The sequence below is a fragment of the Doryrhamphus excisus genome, linkage group LG6 (assembly GCF_037039965.1).
Source record: "Doryrhamphus excisus strain RoL-2023G ecotype Guam linkage group LG6, RoL_Dexc_Guam_v1.1, whole genome shotgun sequence".
Classification (NCBI taxonomy): domain Eukaryota; kingdom Metazoa; phylum Chordata; class Actinopteri; order Syngnathiformes; family Syngnathidae; genus Doryrhamphus; species Doryrhamphus excisus.
In genome coordinates this window covers 2,238,774-2,266,233 of record NC_136362.1, presented here as the reverse complement: position 1 = coordinate 2,266,233, position 27,460 = coordinate 2,238,774, and the positions used below count along the sequence as shown (strand labels likewise).

General features: G+C 35.9%; 1 protein-coding gene and 1 long non-coding RNA gene across 2 annotated transcripts; one reads left to right on the top strand and one right to left on the bottom strand.

Annotated features, from left to right (window-relative positions):
* Nucleotides 1-6,806: 6,806 nt before the first annotated feature.
* Nucleotides 6,807-24,907, top strand: LOC131137864 (protein arginine N-methyltransferase 8). Its single transcript, XM_078791112.1, has 10 exons — nucleotides 6,807-7,046; nucleotides 11,655-11,894; nucleotides 15,043-15,198; nucleotides 16,751-16,814; nucleotides 17,693-17,835; nucleotides 18,849-18,936; nucleotides 20,485-20,600; nucleotides 22,407-22,557; nucleotides 24,061-24,182; nucleotides 24,284-24,907. Exons 1-10 carry the CDS (start codon nucleotides 6,978-6,980, stop codon nucleotides 24,365-24,367), a joined length of 1,233 nt encoding a protein of 410 aa, XP_078647238.1. The 5' UTR covers nucleotides 6,807-6,977; the 3' UTR covers nucleotides 24,368-24,907.
* LOC144898592 (uncharacterized) lies at nucleotides 15,914-24,929 on the bottom strand. Its single transcript, XR_013627470.1, has 3 exons — nucleotides 24,017-24,929; nucleotides 22,358-22,463; nucleotides 15,914-15,965 (listed from the first exon to the last, which is right to left on the bottom strand). It is a non-coding gene; the product is annotated as an uncharacterized LOC144898592 (long non-coding RNA).
* Nucleotides 24,930-27,460: the final 2,531 nt, after the last annotated feature.

Here is a 27,460-nt window from a genome sequence, read left to right as displayed (position 1 = left end):
ATGACACAAGCATTGGGGGGGCACCGAATAGAAGGGGATACTCCGGTAAGCGTTTCTGACAGGTACATTGAATGAAACATTATGTTGCGTGTAAACATGTCGAGATCTTTTCGGTTTTCAGACGTTTTTACGACAATCCGGTATCATGATCCGCTTTTGGGAATTACACTCCATGAGTCATGGAATGAATACCACATTCCAAGTGTTGATATACTTTGATGTTCCTTTTTTTAAAGGAGTTTAAGAACCTAAAGGCCTTCAAGATCGAGGTCAGGATGGAACTCAGATCGACAGGACGATGGTCCCTCAATTTCCCAGGGTCCCTCCGACTGGTAGGAACGCAGGGCATGTTGGAGAGACCGTCTTTCAACTGGCCTGGCAACGCATCGGAATAGGTCAAGTTGCTTCCCTGCTTCGGTTCCAGCCTTCGCGACCCAACTTCGGATAAGTTGAAGAAGACAAATGGATGGATATTAATAGTTGGGATATCAAACTACGTAAATATTACGTTGCATATTGTTGTTTTTGTCTTACTTTGTGAAATCATTATTATGATTCTGGGTTGCACGGCGGTCGAGTGGTTAGCGCTCAGACCTCTAAGCTAGTAGACCAGAGTTCAATCCCACCCACGGCCATCTTTGTGTGGAGTTTCTCTGGGTACTCCGGTTTCCTCCAACATTCCAAAAAAACATGCTAGGTTAATTAGCGACTCCAAATTGTCCATAGGTATGAATGTGAGTGTGAATGGTTGTTTGTCTATATGTGCCCTGTGATTGGCTGGCGACCAGTCCGGGGTGTACACCGCCTCTCGCCCGAAGACAATTGGGATAGGCTCCAGCACCCCCCGCGACCCTCGTGAGGAAAAGCGGTAGAAAATGAATGAATGAATGAAAGATTCTGGGTTGCACGGCGGTCGAGTGGTTAGCGCTCAGACCTCTAAGCTAGTAGACCAGAGTTCAATCCCACCCACGGCTATCTCTGTGTGGAGTTTGAATGTTCTCCGGGTACTCCGGTTTCCTCCCACATTCCAAAAACATGCTAGGTTAATTAGCGACTCCAAATTGTCCATAGGTATGAATGTGAGTGTGAATGGTCGTTTGTCTATATGTGCCCTGTGATTGGCTGGCAACCAGTCCAGGGTGTACGCTGCCTCGGATAGGCTCCAGCAACCCCCGTGAAGATACGCGGTACAAAATGAATGAATGATGATTCTGGGTTGCACGGTGGTCAAGTGGTTAGCACTCAGACCTCACAGCGAGGAGTTCAATACCACCTTCGGCCATCTTTATTTGGAGTTTGCATGTTCTCCCCGTGCATGCGTGGGTTTTCTCCGGGTACTCCGGTTTCCTCCCACATTCCAAAAAAAACATGCTAGGTTAATTAGCGACTCCAAATTGCCCATAGGTATGAATATATAAGAAAATGAATGAATATTATGATTGTAAATATTATATCAATAGAGATTCATTATGTGTAGGTATTTTGCTGTATTTCTTGTCGTATATCTTACATTTTTATGTTGGTCTTTTGATCAGTGGAAGGTAGCTAATAGTATCATTTTCAGACCGACAGCCAGTCTGCAGTATTAAATACTATTAAACGTCTAAAAAAAAAAAAAAGGTTTGCTTTGTAACATTTGGATTATGTATGCTCCATCTGCTTGCGTGATCTACACTAACCCTCTGCTGGTTTACAAGATGAACCTTAGAAGGTTGGTGCTTTGTGATTCCCTTTTAATGAGCTCGGCGATGATACACAAGCACACACACAATCTCTTAGAAAACACATAAAAGCTCATAATGAGTCATAATGAAATGTAGTTAGTCATTAATGCATTAATACTGAAAGCGGCATTTCTTTTGTGAGCCCTGAACAGTCGTTAGAAATGTGTCACCTATTTGTTTCCATCAAGGGAAATCTCCTGGCAGCTCCATAACACATGAGAGGTTGTGTTCAAAACCGTGTACTGTAGAAAACTTCCCCCTGAGGACTCTAAGTCGGTTTCGAATAGAGAATAAGGGAATCTTAAAGAACCAAATTATAGAATGAGAACCAGATTATTTATCCCTGACAAAAAATACCTAATACAGACGTCCGGGTTTATCTGCAGTCCCTGTATTCCTACAAGTAAGCGTGTCTTATTACAGCGCAGCTGCAAAAAGCACCCTTCCTTAAAGAATCAAATTATAGAATGAGAACCAGATTGTTTATTCCTGACAACAATACCTAATACAGACGTCCGGGTTTATCTGCAGTCCCTGTATTCCTACAAGTAAGCGGTTCTTATTACAGCACAGCTGCAAAAAAAAAGCACCCTTCCTTTCACTGCCTGGCTTTTTATACAATCAAGACCCTAATACAGACGTCCGGGCTTATCTGCAGTCCCTGTGTTCCTACAAGTAAGCGTGTCTTAATACAGCGCAACTGCAAAAAAAGCACAGTTCCTTAAAGAACCAAATTATAGAATGAGAACCAGATTGTTTATTCCTGACAACAATACCTAATACAGACGTCCGGGCTTATCTGCAGTCCCTGTATTCCTACAAGTAAGCGGGTCTTATTACAGCACAGCTGCAAAAAAAGCACCATTCCTTTTCCCTGCCCGGCCTTTTATACAATCAAGACCCTAATACAGACGTCCGGGCTTATCTGCAGTCCCTGTATTCCTACAAGTAAGCATGTCATAATACAGCGCAGCTGAAAAAAAAGCACCCTTCCTTAAAGAACCAAATAATAGAATGAGAACCAGATTATTTATTCCTGACAACAATACCTAATACAGACGTCCGGGTTTATCTGCAGTCCCTGCTTTCCTACAAGTAAGCGGGTCTTATTACAGCACAGCTGCAAAAAAAAGCACCCTTCCTTTCACTGCCTGGCTTTTTATACAATCAAGACCCTAATACAGACGTCCGGGCTTATCTGCAGTCCCTGTATTCCTACAAGTAAGCGTGTCTTAATACAGCGCAACTGCAAAAAAAGCACCGTTCCTTAAAGAACCAAATTATAGAATGAGAACCAGATTATTTATTCCTGACAACAATACCTAATACAGACGTCCGGGTTTATCCCTGTATTCCTACAAGTAAGCGGGTCTTATTACAGCGCAGCTGCAAAAAATAGCACCCTTCCTTTCACTGCCCGGCCTTTTATACAATCAAGACCCTAATACAGACGTCCGGGCTTATCTGCAGTCCCTGTATTCCTACAAGTAAGCGTGTCTTAATACAGCGCAGCTGCAAAAAAAGAACCGTTCCTTAAAGAACCAAATTATAGAATGAGAACCAGATTATTTATTCCTGACAACAATACCGAATACAGACGTCAGGGTTTATCTGCAGTCCCTGTATTCCTACAAGTAAGCGGGTCTTATTACAGCACAGCTGCAAAAAAAGCACCGTTCCTTTCCCTGCACGGATTTTTGTACAATCAAGACCCTAATACAGACGTCCGGGCTTATCTGCAGTCCCTGTATTCCTACAAGTAAGCGTGTCTTAATACAGCGCAACGGCAAAAAAAGCACCGTTCCTTTCCCTGCACGGCCTTTTATACAATCAAGATTGTGTAAGAGGCCTGAGTCCAGGACCAATCAGATTTCGTCACTGTCCTTGCTTCCAGATTATTTATTCCTGACAACAATACTTAATACAGACATCCGAGCTTATCTGCAGTCCCTGTATTCCTACAAGTAAGCGTGTCTTAATACAGCGCAACTGCAAAAAAAGCACCGTTCCTTTCCTTGCACGGCCTTTTATACAATCAAGATTGTGTAAGAGGCCTGAGTCCAGGACCAATCAGCTTTCGTCACTATCCTTGCTTCTAGATTATTTATTCCTGACAACAATACCGAATACAGACGTCCGGTTTGATGACCTCCAACCCAAATCGCTTCCTCTGGTTTCTTATGCGTGCCGAGGTGCACAAGTCCATCTCGTAATGTTCACGGAAAATGAAATAGGCGTCGTAAGCCTAATTAAGCTTTGCACAGCTGCGGTGTTCTTTCAAAGATAATGAACCCCCATCTCGCGTGCTCGAGTTTTTACGCACTTTAAAAGCAAGCCTGCTGGAAGGCCTAAATCTGACAGAAGCAATGAATTTCTAAATTAAAGCCGTGCGATGATAAAAAAAACTAAAAAAGGTGACAAAGGCAAATTAGTTCATCGTTTTCATTTTATTTACCTGACATGAACGTATTCCTTTATTTTCTTTACTGACATTATTTTTCACCGTACATATTATGGGTCAAGAATAAAGCAGCGGGGGTTGCTTTCAATGCTTTTGCAGTTTTCCTGCCTGGTGATTGTCTGCCTAGTCTCTCTGCTGAATAATGAAACAAGTGGTGAGTGGTGTGGGCGGGGAAAGAGGGATGGCCTCGACTTAAAATAGACTCCCATCCACTGCAAAAGTCGAGTAGTTCAGAGAGGCAAGATACAGGAGCGCCAGTACTGCAGAGTATCTGCAGGATAATAAGTACGGAATCATGTTCCCACTGAATCGTAAAAGGTAGAATCCTAATCATTAATATTCATTGGCTTATGATTCTGACATGCCTTTGTCGTATTTCTTTAGTTTGGTTTCCATCCATCCTTCTATCCAGTTGATCTCATCCTGTTGAGAGCTGAAGTTTATCCCAGCTGAAAAAAAAAAATTGGGCTACACTCTGTAACCGGCCGCCAGCCAAACACAGACACGGCATTCTTACTCAGGTTCTAAGTGGGAATCGATCCCAAGCACAAAAGTAAGCCATCCACAGCACTATCGGTGACCTGCCTCCAAAAGATGGAGCACCTGACGCAACACAAGATGTCAGCATGTTGCACGAGCCTGTAGAGTACATTACCAGATCGCTACATCACCAGATCACTACGTTGCCACATCACTAGATCACTACATCGCTACATCACCAGATCACTACATCCCCACATCACCACATTGCTACATCACCATATCACGACATCACCAGATCACCACATCACTACATCACCAGATCACGACATCACCAGATCACCACATCACTACATCACTAGATCACCAGATCACCAGATCACTAGATCACCAGATCATTACATCACTACATCACCAGATCACCACATCACCTCATCACTAGATCAGAAGATCACCACATCACTAGATCACCACACCACCACATCACAAGATCACCACATCACCAGATCACTACATCACCAGATCACTAGATCAGAAGATCAGAAGATCACCACATCACCTGATCACCACATCACTACATCACCAGATCACCACATCACCACATCACCACATCATGTGGCATGAGCCTGTAGAGTACATTACCAGATCACTACATCGCTACATCACCAGATCACTACATCACCACATCACCACATTGCTACATCACCATATCATGACATCACCAGATCACCACATCACTACATCACCAGATCACGACATCACCAGATCACCACATCACTACATCACCACATCACCAGATCACTAGATCACCAGATCATTACATCACTACATCACCAGATCACCACATCACCTCATCCCTAGATCAGAAGATCACCACACCACCACATCACAAGATCACCACATCACCAGATCACTACATCACCAGATCACTAGATCAGAAGATCACCACATCACCTGATCACCACATCACCAGATCACCACATCACCTCATCACTAGATCAGAAGATCACCACATCACTAGATCACCACATCACCACATCATGTGGCATGAGCCTGTAGAGTACATTACCAGATCACTACATCGCTACATCACCAGATCACTACATCACCACATCACCAGATCAGAAGATCACCACATCACCAGATCAGAAGATCACCAGATCACCACATCACCAGATCAGAAGATCACCACATTACTAGATCACCACATCACCAGATCACCACATCACCAGATCAGAAGATCACCACATCACCAGATCAGAAGATCACCACATCACTAGATCACCACATCACCAGATCACCAGATGTGTGGCAGGAAGTACTCTTACTTAGTAATACAGTTTTAAATATGAAAGCTAGAGAATTGGGATGATCTCACGTTCCATCCTTCCCTCAGTCTTGACCAAAACAGGGGGGTACTGACACACCCCCACTTAGGTCAATCTCATATATCACGTTTACATGGGTTTTTTTTACATTGAATCCCAGCACATTCGTTCATTTTACGCCGTAAAACTTTGCTTTGCCTCAATCGCAGATTAGCTGCAGCTCAGTGAAAGTAGTAGTAGTGGTAGTAGTATTAGTAGTAGTACTTTTGGTCAATGTAGCTAACTGTCACAAACCAGTTAGCATAATTATTTTGACCTATTTAGCAGTCAGTCAGTCACTTACTTACCCACCTTGTTTTTTTTTATTAAGAGAGTGGGGGTAAAACTAGGGTGCAATACCCCCCCCCCCACCCACCCGCAATCCACGGAGACTGCCAACTCATACATCCGCCCCTGCACGCTGATAAGTGAACTTGCGAGGAAGACTGGCAACCATAACGGCCGTGGAAGCCACTCATTATGATTTCCGCGCATGTAGTCGCGGCGACGGCGGCGGCGGGTGGGTGTGCGCCATGTGAGGTAACAGCGCTGTTACTATTTTTAGAAGCAACGTTGCGGTAGTGGAATCAATCAAAAGCGGGGATGGCGTTCGCCGGCGTGTGCCGCTGATGCGTTTGAGTGCGACTCGGAGCCGCGTATCATGGTGAGACACTCGGGACAGGATGTTGCGGATGAACTGATGGATTGTGGGGGGGTGCGGATGGGGGGGGGGGGTACTGGCAGATGGGAAACTTTTTCCTCCGTGGAATCTGGACCACTTCATGGCGGCAACACTGCTGTGGAAGCCGGTGTAGTTTTTTTTTCTTCATGCTGCATTTGAATAACAAATAACTAAAGGGGACTCAAACGCGGGGAAGGTGGACGCTGTTGCAGTTTTTTTCCTCTCATCTGTGTCAAAAAAATATATATTTTTTTCTGCCTCTTATGGGAATTAAACACTCGTCCCGTTGCATGCTCCTCAGGAGAAAAATGGCGGATTCTGACAGCAATGAGGTGAGTAAGTGGATTTTTCATCACACTTAGTAGTTCGATTCCTGACACCCGGATGTGTGAAAGTTGCAGATACTAAAAAAAAACTAAAAAAAAAAATTAAAAAAATGTTGCTGCAACCACTAAAAAGTAGTATTTCTATTTAAAATACCCTATTGATAGCAGTATTGTAGTAGTACTTCCATATTTCCATCAAGGTACTTTGTCCCCCCCCACATACTTTAAACATCTGGCACTACTTCACACCATGCATACAAATGTGCTCATTACATGCATCAGATTAAGTACACTATATATCAGAGTACCTATTTTTATGCTCATAACTGCAATGCATCACATTCATATTATTTTTTTTTTTAAAACAAGTCAGCTGGGATAGGCTCCAGCGCGTCACATGACCGTGAGAATGCTAAGCAGTTAAAAATAACTAAGATAACTCTTATTATTATACTCTTATTGCATGAGATTGTATCTATTGATATAAGTATATTCACTTGCGCTGTCCGTGGTACTGCAGCAGCTTATGGAAGACTGCAGCATCAGAGGGAACATCGCTTTAAAGCAAGGTCACTAAAGTATTTATTATAAATTGTATTTTTGAGCTATAAATTATGTTTATGAAGGGGTGGGGGGGGCGTATATGTACATGAGAGGGGGGGTCAGAGGTTCGCCTTCATGATGGCAAAGAGAACTTAAGCAACCGTGTTAGCGACGACTCTTAAAAGTGGAGGACACAAAGGGAGGGAGATGATGGATTTTGGTTATGGTTTGGTGTCCATCATGTTTGGTGTCCGTCGCGTTCGGTGTCCGTCGCGTTCGGTGTCTGTCGCGTTCGGTGTCCGTCGCGTTCGGTGTCCGTCGTGTTCGGTGTCCGTCGCGTTCGGTGTCCGTCGCGTTCGGCGTCCGTCGCGTTTGTTTGGTGTCCGTCACGTTTGTTTGGTGTCCGTCACGTTTTGGTGTCCGTCACGTTTGTTTGGTGTCCGTCACGTTTGTTTGGTGTCCGTCACGTTTGTTTGGTGTCCGTCACGTTTGTTTGGTGTCCATCATGTTTGGTGTCCGTCACGTTTGTTTGGTGTCCATCATGTTTGGTGTCCGTCACGTTTGTTTGGTGTCCATCACGTTTGTTTGGTGTCCATCATGTTTGGTGTCCGTCGCGTTTTGGTGTCCGTCGTGTTTTGGTGTCCATCACGTTTTGGTGTCCATCACGTTCGCGTTTGGCATCCATCGCGTTTGGTGTCCATCACGTTTGGTGTCCATCACGTTCGTGTTTGGCGTCCATCACGTTTGTTTGGTGTCCATCATGTTTGTTTGGTGTCCATCACGTTCGCGTTTGGCGTCCATCACGTTCGTGTTTGGCGTCCATCACGTTTATTTGGTGTCCATCACGTTTATTTGGTGTCCATCACGTTTGGCGTCCATCACATTTTGGTGTCCATCACTTTTGGTGTCCATCGCGTTTTGGTGTCCATCGCGTTTTGGTGTCCATCGTGTTTTGGTGTCCATCGCGTTTTGGTGTCCATCACGTTCGCGTTTGGCGTCCATCACGTTTGTTTGGTGTCCATCACGTTTGGTGTCATCACGTTTGGCGTCCATCACGTTTTGGTGTCCATCGCGTTTGGTGTCCATCGCGTTGTGGTGTCCATCGCGTTTTGGTGTCCATCACGTTTGGTGTCCATCACGTTTGGTGTCCATCACGTTTGGTGTCCATCACGTTTGGTGTCCATCACATTTGCGTTTGGTGTCCATCACGTTTGGTGTCATCACGTTTGGCGTCCATCACGTTTGGCGTCCATCACGTTTGGTGTCCATCACGTTTGGTGTCCATCACGTTTGGTGTCCATCACATTTTGGTGTCCATCACATTTGGTGTCCATCACCTTTTGGTGTCCATCGCGTTTTGGTGTCCATCACCTTTTGGTGTCCATCGCCTTTTGGTGTCCATCGCGTTTTGGTGTCCATCGCGTTTTGGTGTCCATCACGTTCGCGTTTGGCGTCCATCACGTTTGTTTGGTGTCCATCACGTTTGGTGTCATCACGTTTGGCGTCCATCACGTTTTGGTGTCCATCGCGTTTGGTGTCCATCGTGTTGTGGTGTCCATCGCGGTTTGGTGTCCATCACGTTTGGGGTCCATCACGTTTGGGGTCCATCACGTTTGCGTTTGGTGTCCATCACATTTGGCGTCCATCACGTTTGGCGTCCATCACGTTTGGCGTCCATCACATTTGGTGTCCATCGCGTTTTGGTGTCCATCACGTTTTGGTGTCCATCACGTTTGCGTTTGGTGTCCATCACGTTTGCGTTTGGTGTCCATCACGTTTGGTGTCCATCACGTTTGGTGTCCATCACGTTTGGTGTCCATCGCGTTTTGGTGTCCATCACGTTTTGGTGTCCATCACGTTTTGGTGTCCATCACGTTTTGGTGTCCATCACGTTCGCGTTTGGCGTCCATCACGTTTGTTTGGTGTCCTTCACGTTTGCGTTTGCCGTCCATCACGTTTGGTGTCCATCACGTTTGGTGTCCATCACGTTTGGCGTCCATCACGTTTGGCGTCCATCACGTTTGGCGTCCATCACGTTTGGTGTCCATCACGTTTGGTGTCCATCGCGTTTTGGTGTCCATCGCATTTTGGTGTCCATCGCGTTTTGGTGTCCATCGCGTTTGGTGTCCATCGCGTTTTGGTGTCCATCGCATTTTGGTGTCCATCGCGTTTTGGTGTCCATCGCGTTTTGGTGTCCATCGCGTTTGGTGTCCATCGCGTTTTCGTGTCCATCGCGTTTTCGTGTCCATCGCGTTTGGTGTTCATCGTGTTTGGTGTTCATCGTGTTTGGTGTCCATCACGTTTGTTTGGCGTCCATCACGTTTTGGCGTCCATCACGTTTTGGCGTCCATCACGTTTTGGCGTCCATCATGTTTGGTGTCGTCCATCACGCTTGGTGTCCATCACGCTTGGTGTCCATCATGCTTGTTTGGTGTCCATCATGTTTGTTTGGTGTCCATCACGTTTGGCGTCAATCACGTTTTGGTGTCCATCACGCTTGGCGTCCATCATGTTTGGCGTCCAAATTATCCTCACATTTCTTGTGGAAGTGGTACATTTTTGCCTTCTTACTTTACCTTTTTTCCCCACCTAGTGTCTAAAATTATGAATGTTTATTGTCTATATGTGCCCTGTGATTGGCTGGCCACCAGTCCAGGGTGTACCCCGCCTCTCGCCCGAAGTCAGCTGGGATAGACTCCAGCATGCTTGCGACCGTCGTGAGGATAAGCAGTAGAAAAAGAATGAATGAATAAACATAATCTGACCTCTGCATTTAACCCATCAAAGTAGTGACCACAAGTCATTATATACACTGTGGCTGTAGGCAACCTACGATGGCAGTAATGGGAGTCACTCGATCCAAGGACACGTTAGTGATAATGGATCGGGAGAATTCTTTATATCTGGGCCATAATGGGTCTTATCCTAACAAGCAGTACAACATGTACTTTGTACATGTAGAAGTACTACCCGGATGTCAATGATGTATTAGTGTTAGCACAGACAGGGATCAAGGTAATAAGGAAGCTCATGTATCCTAAAGGACAGGCAGCAAGGACGCAGGCCACCTTATCTTGCATGCGTCAGGGCCTCTCAGTTTCACTCACTGCACCACGGAAATACACCCCCCCAAACCCCCCCCAACCCCCCCAGCAATATCAGCTGGATCCAGACTAGTCGACAAAAAGACAGAAACTTTATATTATATTATAAATTATACATTATGAATTATTATAAAATTATTAATTGATTAAATTAATTTCTAATGTAATTATAAATGTATAAAATAAAATATTTATGAATTATATATTTTTGTCATTTTTAATTTATAATTTATAAAATAAAATAATTATAAATTAAAATTAAAATTAAAATTAAAATTAAAATTAAAATTAAAATTAAAATTAAAATTAAAATTAAAATTAAAATTAAAATTAAAATTAAAATTAAAATTAAAATTAAAATTAAAATTCATAAAAGCAAGTCATGATGTGCTATATATATCACTATATTGACAGCTCCTATGGTACCCATTATGTCAGGACAAAAATAATAATAATTAAAAAAATAGAAATTGAAAAAATTAAGAAATGAAATATCAAAATTATAATAATTAAAATTTAAATTAAAAAAATATATATAGTTTTTTAAACTTAAACTATATTAGGAAAGCAGGAAGTGAACAAATGTAACAGTTACTAATTGTAAAAGTACCAGATGGAGGGGTAGGATTTAATAAGCTTTCATTTTTATTGTGTTGTTATGGTCACCTGCAAGGATATTGTTGCTAGTAGGATGGCACTTCAACCAACCACTTATCAGATCATAAAGAACTTCAATAAGAGGCGTTCAATTGTTTTGAAGGAGGCGTTGGTGCGCCCTAGAAAGTCCAGCAAGTATATGGACAGTCTCTAAAAGTCCATTTAGCTGCAGAATGGGGGCACTTTGGGGGCATCCAAAAACAGTCCAGTCACCAACAATGCAGACTTAAAAAAAACAGTAATAATAATAATAATAATAATAACAACAACAATGTTCAACAATTTATGTTTTTAACTATTTTTTCCACAGCAGCCACAGCCGCAGCAGGTCTGCATCATGCCATCACAATCGGCGCAGCCCACCTCTTTGCCGAAGCCTGTGCCTTGCATCCCGCCCACCCCAAGACCCGTTCTCCCGCCACACACGCCGCATGCCGCCAGCCTTCCCAGCTGTCCCGGACGGGGCAAGATGGCGAAGCTGTGTAACCCCGAAGAGATGACCTCAAAGGACTACTACTTTGACTCTTACGCCCATTTTGGTATTCATGAGGTATGTTGGTGTGACAGACATGAACACGGTGCTAAAAAATAAAAATAAAAAAATAAATAAAAATAAAAATAAAAATAAAAATAAAAATAAAAATAAAAATAAAAATAAAAATAAAAATAAAAATAAAAATAAAAATAAAAATAAATTTTCTTTGCTTCATATTCATTCGGTTAGGCCAAAGGTGTCCAAATTGCGGGCTGGGGGCCATTTTCAGCCTACCTGCAGCACATTGTAAAAATATGATTTAACAAGAAAAAACAAAAAAATCTGTAATTTGACAAGAATAATATCCCAATATTAAAAAGTGACCTGATTATGGGACTAAGGTGAAAACATCATGAGAATAAAACATTACGACAAACAAAATCTACAAGATAAAAAATATTATAAAAAATATAGAAAATTTGAATTAGAAAAATATGAAGAAAAAATATGTATTCTAACTAGAATCAACTTGTAATATTTTAAAATATATGTAGAAAAATAAAAATTTATTAAATTTAATTAAATTTAATTAAAAAAACATTAAACTATATTAGGGAAGCAGGAAGTGAACAAATGTAATAGTTACTGATTGTAAAAGTACCAGATGGAGGGGTAGGATTTAATAAGCTTTGCTTCACCTCAAAGTCCTGCTAAAATTAAATTAAATTAAATTAAATTAAATTAAATTAAATTAAATTAAATTAAATTAAATTAAATTAAATTAAATTAAATTAAATTAAATTAAATTAAAAATTATATTAGGAAAGCAGGAAGTGAACAAATGTAACAGTTACTGATTGTAAAAGTACCAGATGGAGGGGTAGGATTTAATAAGCTTTGCTTCTTCCTACTCTTTTTGAGAATAAAACATTACGAGAACAAAATTTACAAGATAAAAATATTAGAAAAAAATATAGAAAATTAGAATTAGAAAAATATAAAGAAAAAATATGTATTCTAACTAGAATCAACTTGTAATATGTGAAGAATTTTTAGTTTTTTGTTGTAATATGGAAAAGGAGACGAGTCCAAATAAAATTAAAAACTGTATTAGGAAAGCAGGAAGTGAACAAAAGTAACAGTTACTGATTGTAAAAGTACCAGACGGAGGGGTAGGATTTAATAAGCTTTGCTTCTTCCTACTCCTTTTTGGACATGTGGAACTGGGAACAGATTATGGGATGCACTCAATTGGAATCTGATGCATGTTCAAATCAAAAAATTAAAAAAAAATTAAAAATTAAAATTAAAATTAAAATTAAAATTAAAATTAAAATTAAAATTAAAATTAAAATTAAAATTAAAATTAAAATTAAAATTAAAATTAAAATTAAAATTAAAATTAAAATTAAACCATTACACTCCGATGCGGTAGAACTTAGCTTAGCATCAATTTGTTCCAGAAATAACAAAATAACGGAAATCCAATAATTTCTTCCAGAAAACTAAATATATCAAGAAAAACGATCATAATTATAAGCGTTAGTACTCCATGTTGGAGAGACCAGGCACCCTGGGAACACCTCGGGATACGCTGGGAGAAAGTGGACAAACATGGCCTTATGGTGTCAGGTTTCTCGTCTCCGTTTTCCATAAAATGTAACATGACCGCCGCGACGCCACAAGGACACGCATCACATTCTAACCTCAGCGTTGATGCGGCGTCATAATGCACCACCAACCTTGCGGTGTATTAGCAGTCCATGATGGCAGTAATGGGAGTAACTATTACAATTATTTTTCTTATTTTACTTGCTGGTGTTTTTCTACCGTTTCTCTGAGGGCATCGAACGTAGCGTTCCTGTTCCTGTTGAGCTGTTCTTACATTCTTCCTTCAGAGTTGAAGGTGAATAAGTTCACCTGGCATTTCTGCAGTGGCGGGCGGCATCATGGCTTGGCACCCGTTTGTTTATGAACGACGCTGACCTTTTTCTTCCATCGACTTTTATTTTTCTCCTGATGCATTTTATTCATATTTCCGGCTTCCTTGAACTTTCTCCTAAATCCCTGCGTGTCGCATAAGGCGGATTCCGTCGCTGCTGGAGTCTCACGCACATTTTGAAATGTCAATGTTTAGCGCAAAAAAAATGTGTTCCATGTCAATATATAGTCAAAATTTTAGTTATGATCTTTGTTATGTTTCCTGATTATATAATCCTACAACCCAAGACTATGCGCCATGAAAGACCAGTCACAATCCTCTAAAATGTAAAAAGTAATCGTAAAGTAAACGTAATTACTGCCCACAAACGTACTACAAATCTGCAGTTTTTAATGTAATAATTCCCGCAAATGTAATAAATTTCCCACAAACGTAATAAAATTTGCCTTACCTCTTTTCTGATATGTTGCGGACCAAACCACTACCTCTTTTTCTTTGCTTCATATTTTCGGTTAGCCCAAGGGTGTTCAAATTGCAGGCTGGGGGCCATTTTCGGACCAACTGCAGCACATTGTAAAAATCATATCTAAGAAAAAAAAGAAAAAAATCTGTAATTTGACAAGAATAATATCCCAATATTAAATATTAAATATTAAGTGACCTGATTATGCAACTAAGGTGAAAACATTTACATAAAAATTTACAAGATAAAAAATATTTAAAATATTAAAAGAAAAAAGATTTATTCTAACTAAAGTCAAATTGTAATATTTTAATTTAATATTATATTAATAATATTTAATATTTGTATTAATAAATTTTTAATTAATTGTATTTAAAATATTCAAGATTTGTTAAATTTTTTAATTTTTATTTTTTTGGGCTGCACGGTGGTGGAGTGGTTAGCGCGCAGACCTCACAGCTAAGAGACCCGAGTTCAATCCCACCCTTGGCCATCTCTGTGTGGAGTTTGAACCCCGTGCATGCATGGGTTTTCTCCGGGTATTCCGGTATTCCTCCCACATTCCCAAAAAAAAAAAAACATGCTAGGTTAATTAGCGACTCCAAATTATCCATAGGTATGAATGTGAGTGTGAATGGTTGTTTGTCTATATGTGCCCTGTGATTGGCTGGCCACCAGTCCAGGGTGTACCCCGCCTCTCGCCTGAAGACAGCTGGGATAGGCTCCAGCACCCCTCGCGACCCTTGTGAGGATAAGCGGTAGAAAATGAATGAATATGGAAAATGAACGGCCATTTTTCCGACCTTGTCTTCAACCAGGAGATGCTGAAGGACGAAGTGAGGACCCTCACCTACCGCAACGCCATGTACCACAACAAGCACGTATTCAAGGATAAAGTAGTTCTGGATGTGGGAAGCGGTACTGGGATCTTATCCATGTTTGCAGCCAAAGCAGGAGCCAAGCACGTGTACGGGGTAAGTACGCCCATGGATCTTTATCAGGGTCTAAATCCAGGCTGGAGCTCATCTTGACAGAGTCTACGGTCTGTTCCTTGTGTACATGGACGTATATTTTTGAACCAGTGAACCGTAGGCGAGGCTTAGTCTAATCTTACACGACTCCTGTGATGAAAGCGTCATGGCCGCTTGTACACATGGCGGCCATAACGACATCAGAGCCCTTTCTTGTCACCAGTAATTGGTAGTCAGGTCATGTTGGAGGATACACACCGCTAGCTCGGGATAAGCACATGTATCTGGATTTGGTACATGAACCGGACAGCATATATTAGCTTCCTTCGGGGAAGGAATATTAACTTGGAATTGCTAGGAAAGAGGCTGGCAGAAAGACCACCCTGTCAAATGTGCCTTTTTAAAAAGGGAAAAATAATAATAATAACAACTAACAAATAAAATAAAATAAAATAAAATAAAATAAAATAAAATAAAATAAAATAAAATAAAATAAAATAAAATAAAATAAAATAAAATAAAATAAAATAATGTGCCTTTTTAAAAAGGGAAAAATAATAATAATAATAATAACAAAAACGGGAAATAAAATGATACTGTGGCATGCCGATAAAATACAAGTGCTGGATTCCATATTAAGGCTACATGTACATCCTGTCAACAAATGCTAAAACATGAATTACTTACGTCGAGTGTGGTTCAATCAGTGGATGGAGACCGCCGGGAAGTCCAGTGGATCCCTCCACATTCGCAATTCAGTATTCACAACCCTGCAAATTGGAGAATTTTTGGTAAATAAAATAAAATAAAATAAAATAAAATAAAATAAAATAAAATAAAATAAAATAAAATAAAATAAAATAAAATAAAATAAAATAAAATAAAATAAAATAAAATAAAATAAAATAAAATGGGTCTGTCACTGGAAAAAGGATCAAATTACACATTGGGAAAGTATTCCTATTTTAACAGCATTCTAAATATTTATACAATTTTCAAACAGCATTCCAAACATTGTGGTTGCATTCGAGAAAGAACCGAAATGGCATCCATCCATCCATTTTCCTATGCTTATCCGAGTCCGGGTTGCGGGGGCAGCAGTCTCAGTAGGGAAGCCCAGATTTCACATAACCACATAATAATGCAGTCATTTTACGTCAATTTACGTCATGAATGCCACCAAGGGAAAAAGGAACCAAGGTAAGGAACGCCACCACCGGCCTCCGACCAGGAACACAACATTAGACATGCACTGACCACAACATGAGGATTCAATTATTGATCAAGAATAATAATCTCCAATAAAATGATATCTCCATTGTCCCCAGTAATAAAAAGCATACTTTTCCATGCGTTCCAACCAGAGGAATTCCATTGGCTTTTGTCTGATATCTCCTGCATTAAGAGTTCATACTTCTGATGTCTTCATTCCCACCACATGGACCTCCTGTTCTTCTAAAAATGTCCCACAGATGAAACACAATGTCAACTCTTCCTAAGACTGCAAGACTTCAAAAAATCGAATCGAAATCTTCTTTCTGTTTTCCACCCCCAGATTGAATGTTCCAGTATTTCCGAATACTCGGAAAGAATCATCAAGTCCAACCATCTCGACAGCGGTAAGATTCACTTTGCTTATCTTTCTGGTAACAATGAACGCAACGCATGGTTAGGACAGACAGTTTTTGGAACTGGTTAAACCAGGGTTGAAGATGAAATATTAAAGAGTAAAGATTTTAATATTCATTTAATAATTTTAAATAATTTTAAATAATTTTAAATAATTTCAAATAATTTTAAATAATTTTAAATAATTCTAAATAATTTTAAATAATTCTAAATAATTTTAAATAATTCTAAATAATTTTAAATAATAATAATTTTAAATAATTTTAAATGATAACATTTTAAATAATTTTAAATAATCTTAAATAATTTTTAATAATAATAATTTTTAATAATAATATTTTTTTATATTTTTTAATAATTGTAAATAATTGTAAATAATTTCAAATAATTTCAAATAATTTCAATAATTTCAATAATTTCAATAATTTCAATAATTTTAATAGTTTTAATAATTTTAATAGTTTTAGTAATTCTAATATTCTAATATTTTTTATTAATTTTAAATAATTTTAAATAATTTAAATATTTTAAGTTTTTAGTTATTTTTTAATAATTTTTATTAATTTTAAATAATTTTAAATAATTTTACATAGTTTAAATATTTTAAGTTTTTAGTTATTTTATAAATAATTGTAATAATTGTTAATACTTTTTAATATTTTTTAATATTTTTTATATTTTTTATATTTTTTAATAATTTTTAATTATTTTTAATTATTTTTAATTATTTAATCATTTCATCATTTAATAATAAAGAACTTTATAATATTATGGGAATAAGGTCATAATATTTTCCCATTTATATATAATGTATATGTATATATAATATAATCCACATTTGATCATATCCTATCAATTTGTGTTTCAGTGATCACTATCATCAATGGAAAAGTGGAGGAAGTGGAGCTTCCGGTGGAGAAGGTTGATATCATTATATCCGAGTGGATGGGCTACTGTCTCTTCTACGAATCCATGCTCAACACGGTTATCTTTGCCAGGGACAAGTGGCTGGTACGCAGGATGCATACAGTAAAAGCAGATTATTAATGTTCACCATAATTATTGTTGTCATTATTTCACTTTGAAAGTGAAAATATATAATAAGAAAAGCACTAGTCTGACTAGATAGGACAGCTCTAGTCTAGTCTAGAATTTAGCAGAGTTAGTTAGCAGAACTCAAAAAAAGTGAGTGCCAAATTTTTTTTCAGTTCATAAACTCAAACATTTGAGTATATCAGAGCTTTAATATTTGGAGTTGATATTAGATATACTTTTTAATTTGGGGGAATTTTGAAGAAGGTGTGCAATGGATTTATTCTTAATTGATTCTTTATTCATGTTTAATAATTACTTTTTTTTATAAGTAACTACTACTATTATATTCATAATCAAAAATTACAAGTAAAATAAACCAAAAAGACAGATAATGCAACTGGCAATAAACATTTATAAGTAGAACTTTAAAGAAAATTTTATTAATTATTTATTAATTTATTTTTAATTATTAATTAATTAATATAATAATTAATGATTATTTAAAATTTTATACTTATACCAATTAATTATTTTTGAGCAATCGGATTTACTAGTTAATTTAACTAGATTTATTAGTTAAAAGCACTCAGTTAAAAGTACTCAAATGGAACAACATGTTAAATGAACTCGACATAATTAAGTTATTAGAACTTTTTTTAAGAACTTTGAGTAGTCATAACTTCATTTATTTAAGTACTTTGAACACTCGACTTTTACAGTGTCGATAATTTTTTTATAACTACGAATTATTTTAAGTAGGTTACACAAATCTGCAAAAAGTTCATATTTATTAAAAAATATTTTAAGAAATTTTAAGAAAATTTTGAAGTTAATTTTACTTAATGTAGCCATAGTTCAACTTAATCAAAACATACTAGTTAAAAGTACTTAAAATGGAACAACATGTTAAATGAACTCAACATAATTAAGTTATTAGAACTTTTTTTAAGAACTTTGAGTATGCATAACTTCATTTATTTTTCAAATAGAAACCAGGTGGATTCATGTTTCCCGATCGAGCGTCTTTGTACGTTTTGGCCATCGAGGACAGGCAGTATAAAGACTTCAAGATCCATTGTGAGTACAATGAATGTGTGTTGTGTGAGTACACACAGATATTATATAATCGAGTGTAAATCTCCCAAAAACAAAGTAAGATCCTGAATACTAGCGTCTACAACATGCAAAAAAAATTGGACTCCTGGTTTGATGACTACTTTGACAAGTGATTTGAAGTCTAATATGAAGTCAAGTCCATAGTCATCAAAACTGAATTGAACTCTGATATGGATTCAAGTCCATAGTCATCAAAACTGACTTGAAGTCTGATATGAAGTCAGTGCCACAGTCATCAAAACTGAATTGGAGTCTGATATGAAGTCAAGTCCACAGTCATCAAAGCTGAATTGAAGTCTGATATGAAGTCAAATCCATAGTCATCAAAACTGAATTGGAGTCTGATATGAAGTCAAGTCCACAGTCATGAAAACTGACTTGAAGTCTGATATGAAGTCAAGTCCACAGTCATGAAAACTGACTTGAAGTCTGATATGAAGTCGAGTCCACAGTCATCAAAACTGACTTGAAGTCTAATATGAAGTCAATGCCACAGTCATCAAAACTGACTTGAAGTCTGATATGAAGTCAAGTCCATAGTCATCAAAACTGACTTGAAGTCTAATATGAAGTCAATGCCACAGTCATCAAAACTGACTTGAAGTCTGATATGAAGTCAAGTCCACAGTCATCAAAACTGACTTGAAGTCTAATATGAAGTCAATGCCACAGTCATCAAAACTGACTTGAAGTCTGATATGAAGTCAAGTCCACAGTCATCAAAACTGACTTGAAGTCTAATATGAAGTCAATGCCACAGTCATCAAAACTGACTTGAAGTCTGATATGAAGTCAAGCCCATAGTCATCAAAACTGTCTTGAAGTCTGATATGAAGTCAAGTCCATAGTCATCAAATCTGACTTGAAGTCTAATATGGATTCAAGTCCATAGTCATCAAAACTGACTTGAAGTCTAATATGAAGTCAATGCCACAATCATCAAAACTGACTTGAAGTCTGATATGAAGTCAAGTCCATAATCATCAAAACCGAATTGAACTCTGATATGGATTCAAGTCCACAGTCATCAAAACTGACTTGAACTCTGATATGGATTCAAGTCCACAGTCATCAAAACTGACTTGAAGTCTGATATGAAGTCAAGTCCATAGTCATCAAAACTGAATTGAAGTCTGATTTGAAGTCAACTCCAAAGTCATCGAAACTGACTTGGAGTCTGATATGACGTCAAGTCCACAGTCATGGAAACTGACTAGAAGTCTGATATGAAGTCAAGCCCATAGTCATCAAAACTGTCTTGAAGTCTGATATGAAGTCAAGTCCATAGTCATCAAAACTGACTTGAAGTCTGATATGGATTCAAGTCCATAGTCATCAAAACTGACTTGAAGTCTGATATGGATTCAAGTCCATAGTCATCAAAACTGACTTGAAGTCTGATATGAAGTCAAGTCCACAGTCATCAAAACTGACTTGAAGTCTGATATGAAGTCAAGTCCACAGTGCACTAGATGTCTGAACTGAATTGTTCTTCTATTGTTCTTCCAGGGTGGGAGAACGTGTACGGCTTCGACATGACGTGTATCCGCGATGTGGCAATGAAGGAGCCTCTGGTTGACGTCGTGGACCCTAAACAGGTGGTGACCAACTCCTGCCTGGTCAAGGTACGTCAGATGCTACCACCATGGCTAGTTCTGTCTAGATTGTTCCGAATACGTGAAACTTGTAGGTCAAGGTAGGTCAGATGCTACCACCATAGTCCATAGTCCCCCGTAGTCAAGTATAATAGTCTTTCCAGTATAATCGTATAGAAGATAGAAACACCAATCACGTAGCTTCATCTCGGTGCTAGGCCACGCATATCACGCTTAAACGTATCAGTTCTGCAATTGTTTCAGCCCGTTTTCACTTTTGTCACGGAGACGGGAGAATTATTATTGTGTGATTATTCCATCATTCCAAAACTTGCTGGTTGCCAGGCGCACTTTTCTATTCTTTGATTTAAACCCGTGTTTGACGCTAATAGTGAAATATCACACAGGGATTCTGCAGAGCCCGTGGCATTTTGGGGAGAGAAAAAGAAAGAAAAATAAATGAATGCAGCTTGGAACACCGTCTATCTTTGGATTTTGGAAAAGAGAGATAGCGCTTCCCACTATAAGATCCGACTGCAGCTTCACCAAATAAAACTGACTTGCAGTCTGATATGAAGTCAAGTCCAAAGTCATCAAAATTGACTGAAGTCTGATATGAAGTCAAGTCCATAGTCATCAAAACTGATTTTAAGTCTGATATGAAGTCAAGTCCAAAGTCATCAAAACCGAATTGAAGTCTGATATGAAGTCAAGTCCAAAGTCATCAAAACCGAATTGAAGTCTGATATGAAGTCAAGTCCAAAGTCATCAAAACCGAATTGAAGTCTGATATGAAGTCAAGTCCAAAGTCATCAAAACCGAATTGAAGTCTGATATGAAGTCAAGTCCAAAGTCATCAAAACCGAATTGAAGTCTGATATGAAGTCAAGTCCAAAGTCATCAAAACCGAATTGAAGTCTGATATGAAGTCAAGTCCAAAGTCATCAAAACCGAATTGAAGTCTGATATGAAGTCAAGTCCAAAGTCATCAAAACTGACTAGAAGTCTGATATGAAGTCAAGTCCAAAGTCATCAAAACTGAATTGAAGTCTGATATGAAGTCAAGTCCATAGTTATCAAAACTACCTTGAAGTCTCATATGAAGTCGAGTCCATAGTCATCAAAACTGAATTAAATGAAGTCTGATATGAAGTCAAGTCCACAGTCATCAAAACTGAATTGAAGTCTGATATGAAGTCAAGTCCAAACTCATCAAAACTGACTTGAAGTCTGATATGAATTCAAGTCAAATGCCATCAAAAGTGACTTTAAGTCTGATATGAAGTCAAGTCCAAAGTCATCAAAAGGTATTTGTTTATAAAGTCTAGAAGTCTCTAATAAGGTCAAGTCCACAGTCATCAAAACTGAATTGAAGTCTGATATGAAGTCAAGTCCATAGTCATCAAAACTGACTTGAAGTCTGATATGAAGTCAAGTCCATAGTCATTAAAATTGAATTAAGTCTGATATGAAGTCAAGTCCAAAGTCATCAAAACTGAATTGAAGTCTGATATGAAGTCAAATCCATAGTCATCAAAACTGAATTAATTGAAGTCTGATATGAAGCCAAGTCCATAGTCATCAAAATTGAATTAAGTCTGATATGAAGTCAAGTCCATAGTCATCAAAATTGAATTAAGTCTGACATGAAGTGAAGTCCATAGTCATCAAAATTGAATTAAGTCTGATATGAAGTCAAGTCCAAAGTCATTAAAACTGACTTGAAGTCTGATACGAAGTCAAGTCCACAGTCATCAAATCTAGATCAGATCCATGAACCCCCTTACCTTTGAGATGATACAGCGTATGTCAGAGGTCAATCTTTCATGCTTGCAGGAAGTGGACATCTACACGGTGAAGACCGAAGACCTTTCCTTCATGTCAGCATTCTGCCTGCAAATCCAGAGAAACGATTACATTCATGCACTGGTCACCTACTTCAACATCGAATTCACCAAATGTCACAAAAAGACTGGTTTCTCCACCGGTAAGGGGGCGCCGTTTTTACTTTAACTTGAGGTTTGGAGTTAAAGTATTTGAAACTATAAATGCTTGCATTCATTATTTGCATAATACTGTAATATCTCAGATATTGTTATTAACAGAATGATTAATACAACTTGTCAGGATGAATGAAAATATTGTTTGGCATGCAAAGATGAACACTAGGATGTGAGTGATTGTAGTGTTTGGCTGACCTCTAGTGGTGATAAAGCGAATTGACATATTTTAAAATTGATGAGCAAGAATAGAAAAACTGCTGTTTTTACAAAATAGGTATCGAACCCATTTTATTTTCCTTGTACAGTGGTCCCCCAAAACACTTTAAAAACATTTTAATATATCATGTGCATATTTATATAACACATTTTAGCATATTTAACTGTTCTGTCATTGGCCCGCTCAACATTCTAAAAATACAAATTATACAGAAAAGTAAAAAAAAATAGAAAATCAGCAGTAAGTTTACAAAAATAAAGTCAAAATATTACGAGAAAAGTTGTAATTTTATTAAACTACACATTGGAATATTGTTAAAACTAATTATAGCAGCATAAAATATTTTATATATAAATATTTTATATAAATAAATAATATAAATATATAAATATTAGTTTTTGGAAACAAAAATTCAAAAAGGCAAAAATTTAAAAAAGTAAAAAGTGAAAAAGTCAAAATAATTATGACAACAAAATCTACAAAAAGTAAATAAAAACAGCTGCAATTTTATGAGAATATTAAATATCATAAAAATATTTTTTTAAGTATTTTGCTAACGAGAATAAACTTGTAATATTATGAGCAAACATAATGTCATTTTAATAGCAATGACATTTATTTTAATATGCGTTTTAGATCATAAATAAATAAATAAATAAATAAATAAATAAATAAATAAATAAATAAATAAATAAATAAATAAATACAATAAATACAATAAATTTAATAAATGAATGAATGAATGAATGAACGAATGAATGAATAAATATTTGGGATTTTTTTTAAAAAGGTCAAAAATTTAAAAAAAAAGTCAAAAGTTCAAAAGTCAAAATAATAAAGACAAAAAATCTACAAAAGGACAGAAAAACAGCTATAATTTTATGAAAATATTAAATATTGTAAAAATAAAAATTGTTATATTTTATTTTTTATAAGTATTTTGCTAACAAGACTAAACTTGTAATATTATGAGTAAACATAATGTCATTAGCAGCAATTAATTTTTTTAATATGCGTTTTAGGTCATAATAAATAAATAAATATTTATAAATAAATACATACATAAATATATAAATATTAAATACAGTTTGGGGGATTTTTTTTTAAAAAAAAGGTAAAAAAAAAAAGTTTAAAAAAGCAAAAAAGTCAAAATAAAAAACAAATATTAAATATAACTCCTAAATTATATCACTTCTTAGCATATTTGACTTCACTTTGTGGAAAACCTGGAAAAGGTTTGAATCCCTGCTGCTTCTTGTGTGTGTCCTAGCTCCGGATGCTGCCTACACCCACTGGAAGCAGACGGTGTTCTACCTGGAGGACTATCTGACGGTGCGAAGAGGGGAAGAAATCACCGGCAGCATCGCAATGAAGCCGAATGACAAAAACGTTGTAAGCGTTAACTGACAAATCCATCTTATAACGGCATCGAACATGAAAACACATCCAAATCATAGAATTGTACTCACAACCATTTATTTCCCTCTGCATAGCGGGACTTGGACTTTACCTTTGAGCTGGATTTCAAAGGACAACTGTGCGAGGCGGCGATATCCCACGACTACAAGATGCGATGAAAATTTAGCTTTGAACCGCCTCACTCCTCCGTCCCTCGCCGCAAAGAGAATTGGACTCTTTTCCTCGGAGGTGGCGACCACGAACATCTCACCGCAAAAAAAAAAACAGGAAGTCCATTGGTGCAGACTCTGAATGTAATCCTGAAAAAGACAACATGTCGTCAGTTAGTGATTCTTGCTGTGATTCTGTACGTGGAATGGAGTGACGTACCGGTGTTTCTCCGTGTTCCGTGGGTGATTTCCACTCCGCCTGTGGTTAGTGAACTGTTGAATTTAGGAATCCGAGCACCACAGCCAAGGAAAAGTACTCGACTGTACTGTATGTACTATATGTGTATTACACGAAAGGTAACTTCTTGGTTCGTAGTTGTTGTACTAATGCCGTGTGTGTGATGAATGGTGTTTAAAGGTCCCGTTGTTGCAGAGTACGTGTGTTTAATCTAACAGGATCCAATACAAGAGCTTTATCAATCTCAACTTTTAAAGTACTTTGACTATTGTTCATTTTGCAAAGGCTTTTTTTTAACCCTTAAATGCATAAGTGGCTCAAAAAAAATTTATTGAAATATCTTTGTAATTATAATAATAATTATATATGAATAAATAAGTATATATATATTTATAAAATATATAATATAATTATTATATTATTTTTTATACATTTTAAGATTTGTTTAAATTTTTTAATTTTTTTATTTTTATTTTTATTTTTATTTTTATTTTTATTTTTATTTTTATTTTTATTTTTATTTTTATTTTTTTATTTTAATTTTCATATTCCAGGTATTCCTCAAAAAATATGTTTTTTGATAGAATGTCATTCACATTTTTAATTTATTTTTGTACATTTTAAGAATTTTTTTTCTTGAAATATCTTTGTAATATATGAATAAATAAGTATATATATATATATTTATAAAATATATAATATAATTATTATATTATTTTTTATACATTTTAAGATTTGTTTAAATTTTTAAATTTTTTAATTTTTATTTTTATTTTTATTTTTATTTTTATTTTTATTTTTATTTTTATTTTTATTTTTATTTTTATTTTTATTTTTATTTTTATTTTTATTTTTATTTTTTTATTTTTTTATTTTAATTTTCATATTCCAGGTATTCCTCAAAAAATATGTTTTTTGATAGAATGTCATTCACATTTTTAATTTATTTTTGTACATTTTAAGAATTTTTTTTCTTGAAATATCTTTGTAATATATGAATAAATAAGTATATATATATATTTATAAAATATATAATATAATTATTATATTATTTTTTATACATTTTAAGATTTGTTTAAATTTTTAAATTTTTATTTTTATTTTTATTTTTATTTTTATTTTTATTTTTATTTTTATTTTTATTTTTATTTTTATTTTTATTTTTATTTTTATTTTTATTTTTATTTTTATTTTTATTTTTATTTTTATTTTTATTTTTTTATTTTTTATTTTAATTTTCATATTCCAGGTATTCCTCAAAAAATATGTTTTTTGATAGAATGTCATTCACATTTTTAATTTATTTTTGTACATTTTAAGAATTTTTTTTCTTGAAATATCTTTGTAATATATGAATAAATAAGTATATATATATATTTATAAAATATATAATATAATTATTATATTATTTTTTATACATTTTAAGACTTTTTTTAATTTTTAAATTTTTTATTATTTTTTTTAATTTTCATATTCCAGGTATTCCTAAAAAATATATGTTTTTTGATATCATGCCATTCACATTTTTAACTTATTTTTGTACATTTTAAGAATTTTTTTTCTTGAAATATCTTTGTAATTATAATAATAACTATATATGAATAAATAAGTAGATATATATTTATAAAATATATAATATAATTATTATATATTTTTTATACATTTTAAGATTTTTTTTAATTTTTTTAATTATTATTTTTTTTAATTTTCATATTCCAGGTATTCCTAAAAAAACATGTTTTTGATATCATGCTTTTCACATTTTTAACTTATTTTTATACATTTTAAGAATTTTAGTTTTTGTGTTACTACCCCAACCTTCCATAAGTGGGTCAAAAATGACCCGGTCAGGTTGTTTTCTTGAAATATTTTTGGAATGAAATTTTTTTTATCATTTCATATTCCAGGTATTCCTCAAAAAACATGTTTTTGATATCATGCCATTCACATTTTTAACTTATTTTTATGCATTTTAAGAAATTTTAGTTTTTGTGTTACTACCCCAACCTTCCATAAGTGGGTCAAAAATGACCCGGTCAGGATGTTTTCCTGAAATATTTTTGGAATTAAATTTTTTTTTATCATTTCATATTCCAGGTATTCCTCAAAAACATGTTTTTTGATATCATGCCATTCATATTTTAACTTATTTTTTATACATTTTAAGAAATTTTAGTTTTTGTGTTACTACCCCAACCTTCCATAAGTGGGTCAAAAATGACCCGGTCAGGTTGTTTTCTTGAAATATTTTTGGAATGAAATTTTTTTATCATTTCATATTCCAGGTATTCCTCAAAAAACATATTTTTTGATATCATGCCATTCACATTTTTTACTTTTTTTTTATACATTTTAAGAAATTGTAGTTTTTGTGTTACTACCCCAACCTTCCATAAGTGGGTCAAAAATGACCCGGTCAGGTTGTTTTCTTTCATAATTAAAATTTTTACATTTTTTTATTTTTCTTATTCCAGGTATTCCTCAAAAAACATGTTTTTTGATATCACGCCATTCACATTTTTAACTTATTTTTTAACTCATTTTTGACCCACTTATGGAAGAGTGTAGGGTCCAGTCTTTGGTGCATCTAAGGGTTAATAGAGGTCTTGTCATGGATGGATTTCCTTTTCGGGAACGTTTGTTCGGGAATGCTTAATGCCTTTACCAAAATCCCAAGTGTTCCTGATTCCATTCTGCAATGCTGCATCTACTTTTAAGTCCTTTTAAGCGTAAACACGATTCAGTTTACATTCTGTTGATTTCATGTATTATACACATTGGGCAGCCATTTTGAACCTTGTAGGGTTACAGTCATGGAAATGATTGATTGGAATTACATCATTTTTATGGGAAAAAAATCAGTT

Excerpts from the sequence above, each read along its gene's own strand:
- LOC131137864 (XM_078791112.1), top strand. The coding sequence starts at position 6,978 with ATGGGAATTAAACACTCGTCCCGTTGCATGCTCCTCAGGAGAAAAATG. Across the intron at positions 16,815-17,692 it reads GTCCAACCATCTCGACAGCG|TGATCACTATCATCAATGGA; the intron begins GTAAGATTCACT and ends TTTGTGTTTCAG. Across the intron at positions 18,937-20,484 it reads TAAAGACTTCAAGATCCATT|GGTGGGAGAACGTGTACGGC; the intron begins GTGAGTACAATG and ends TTGTTCTTCCAG.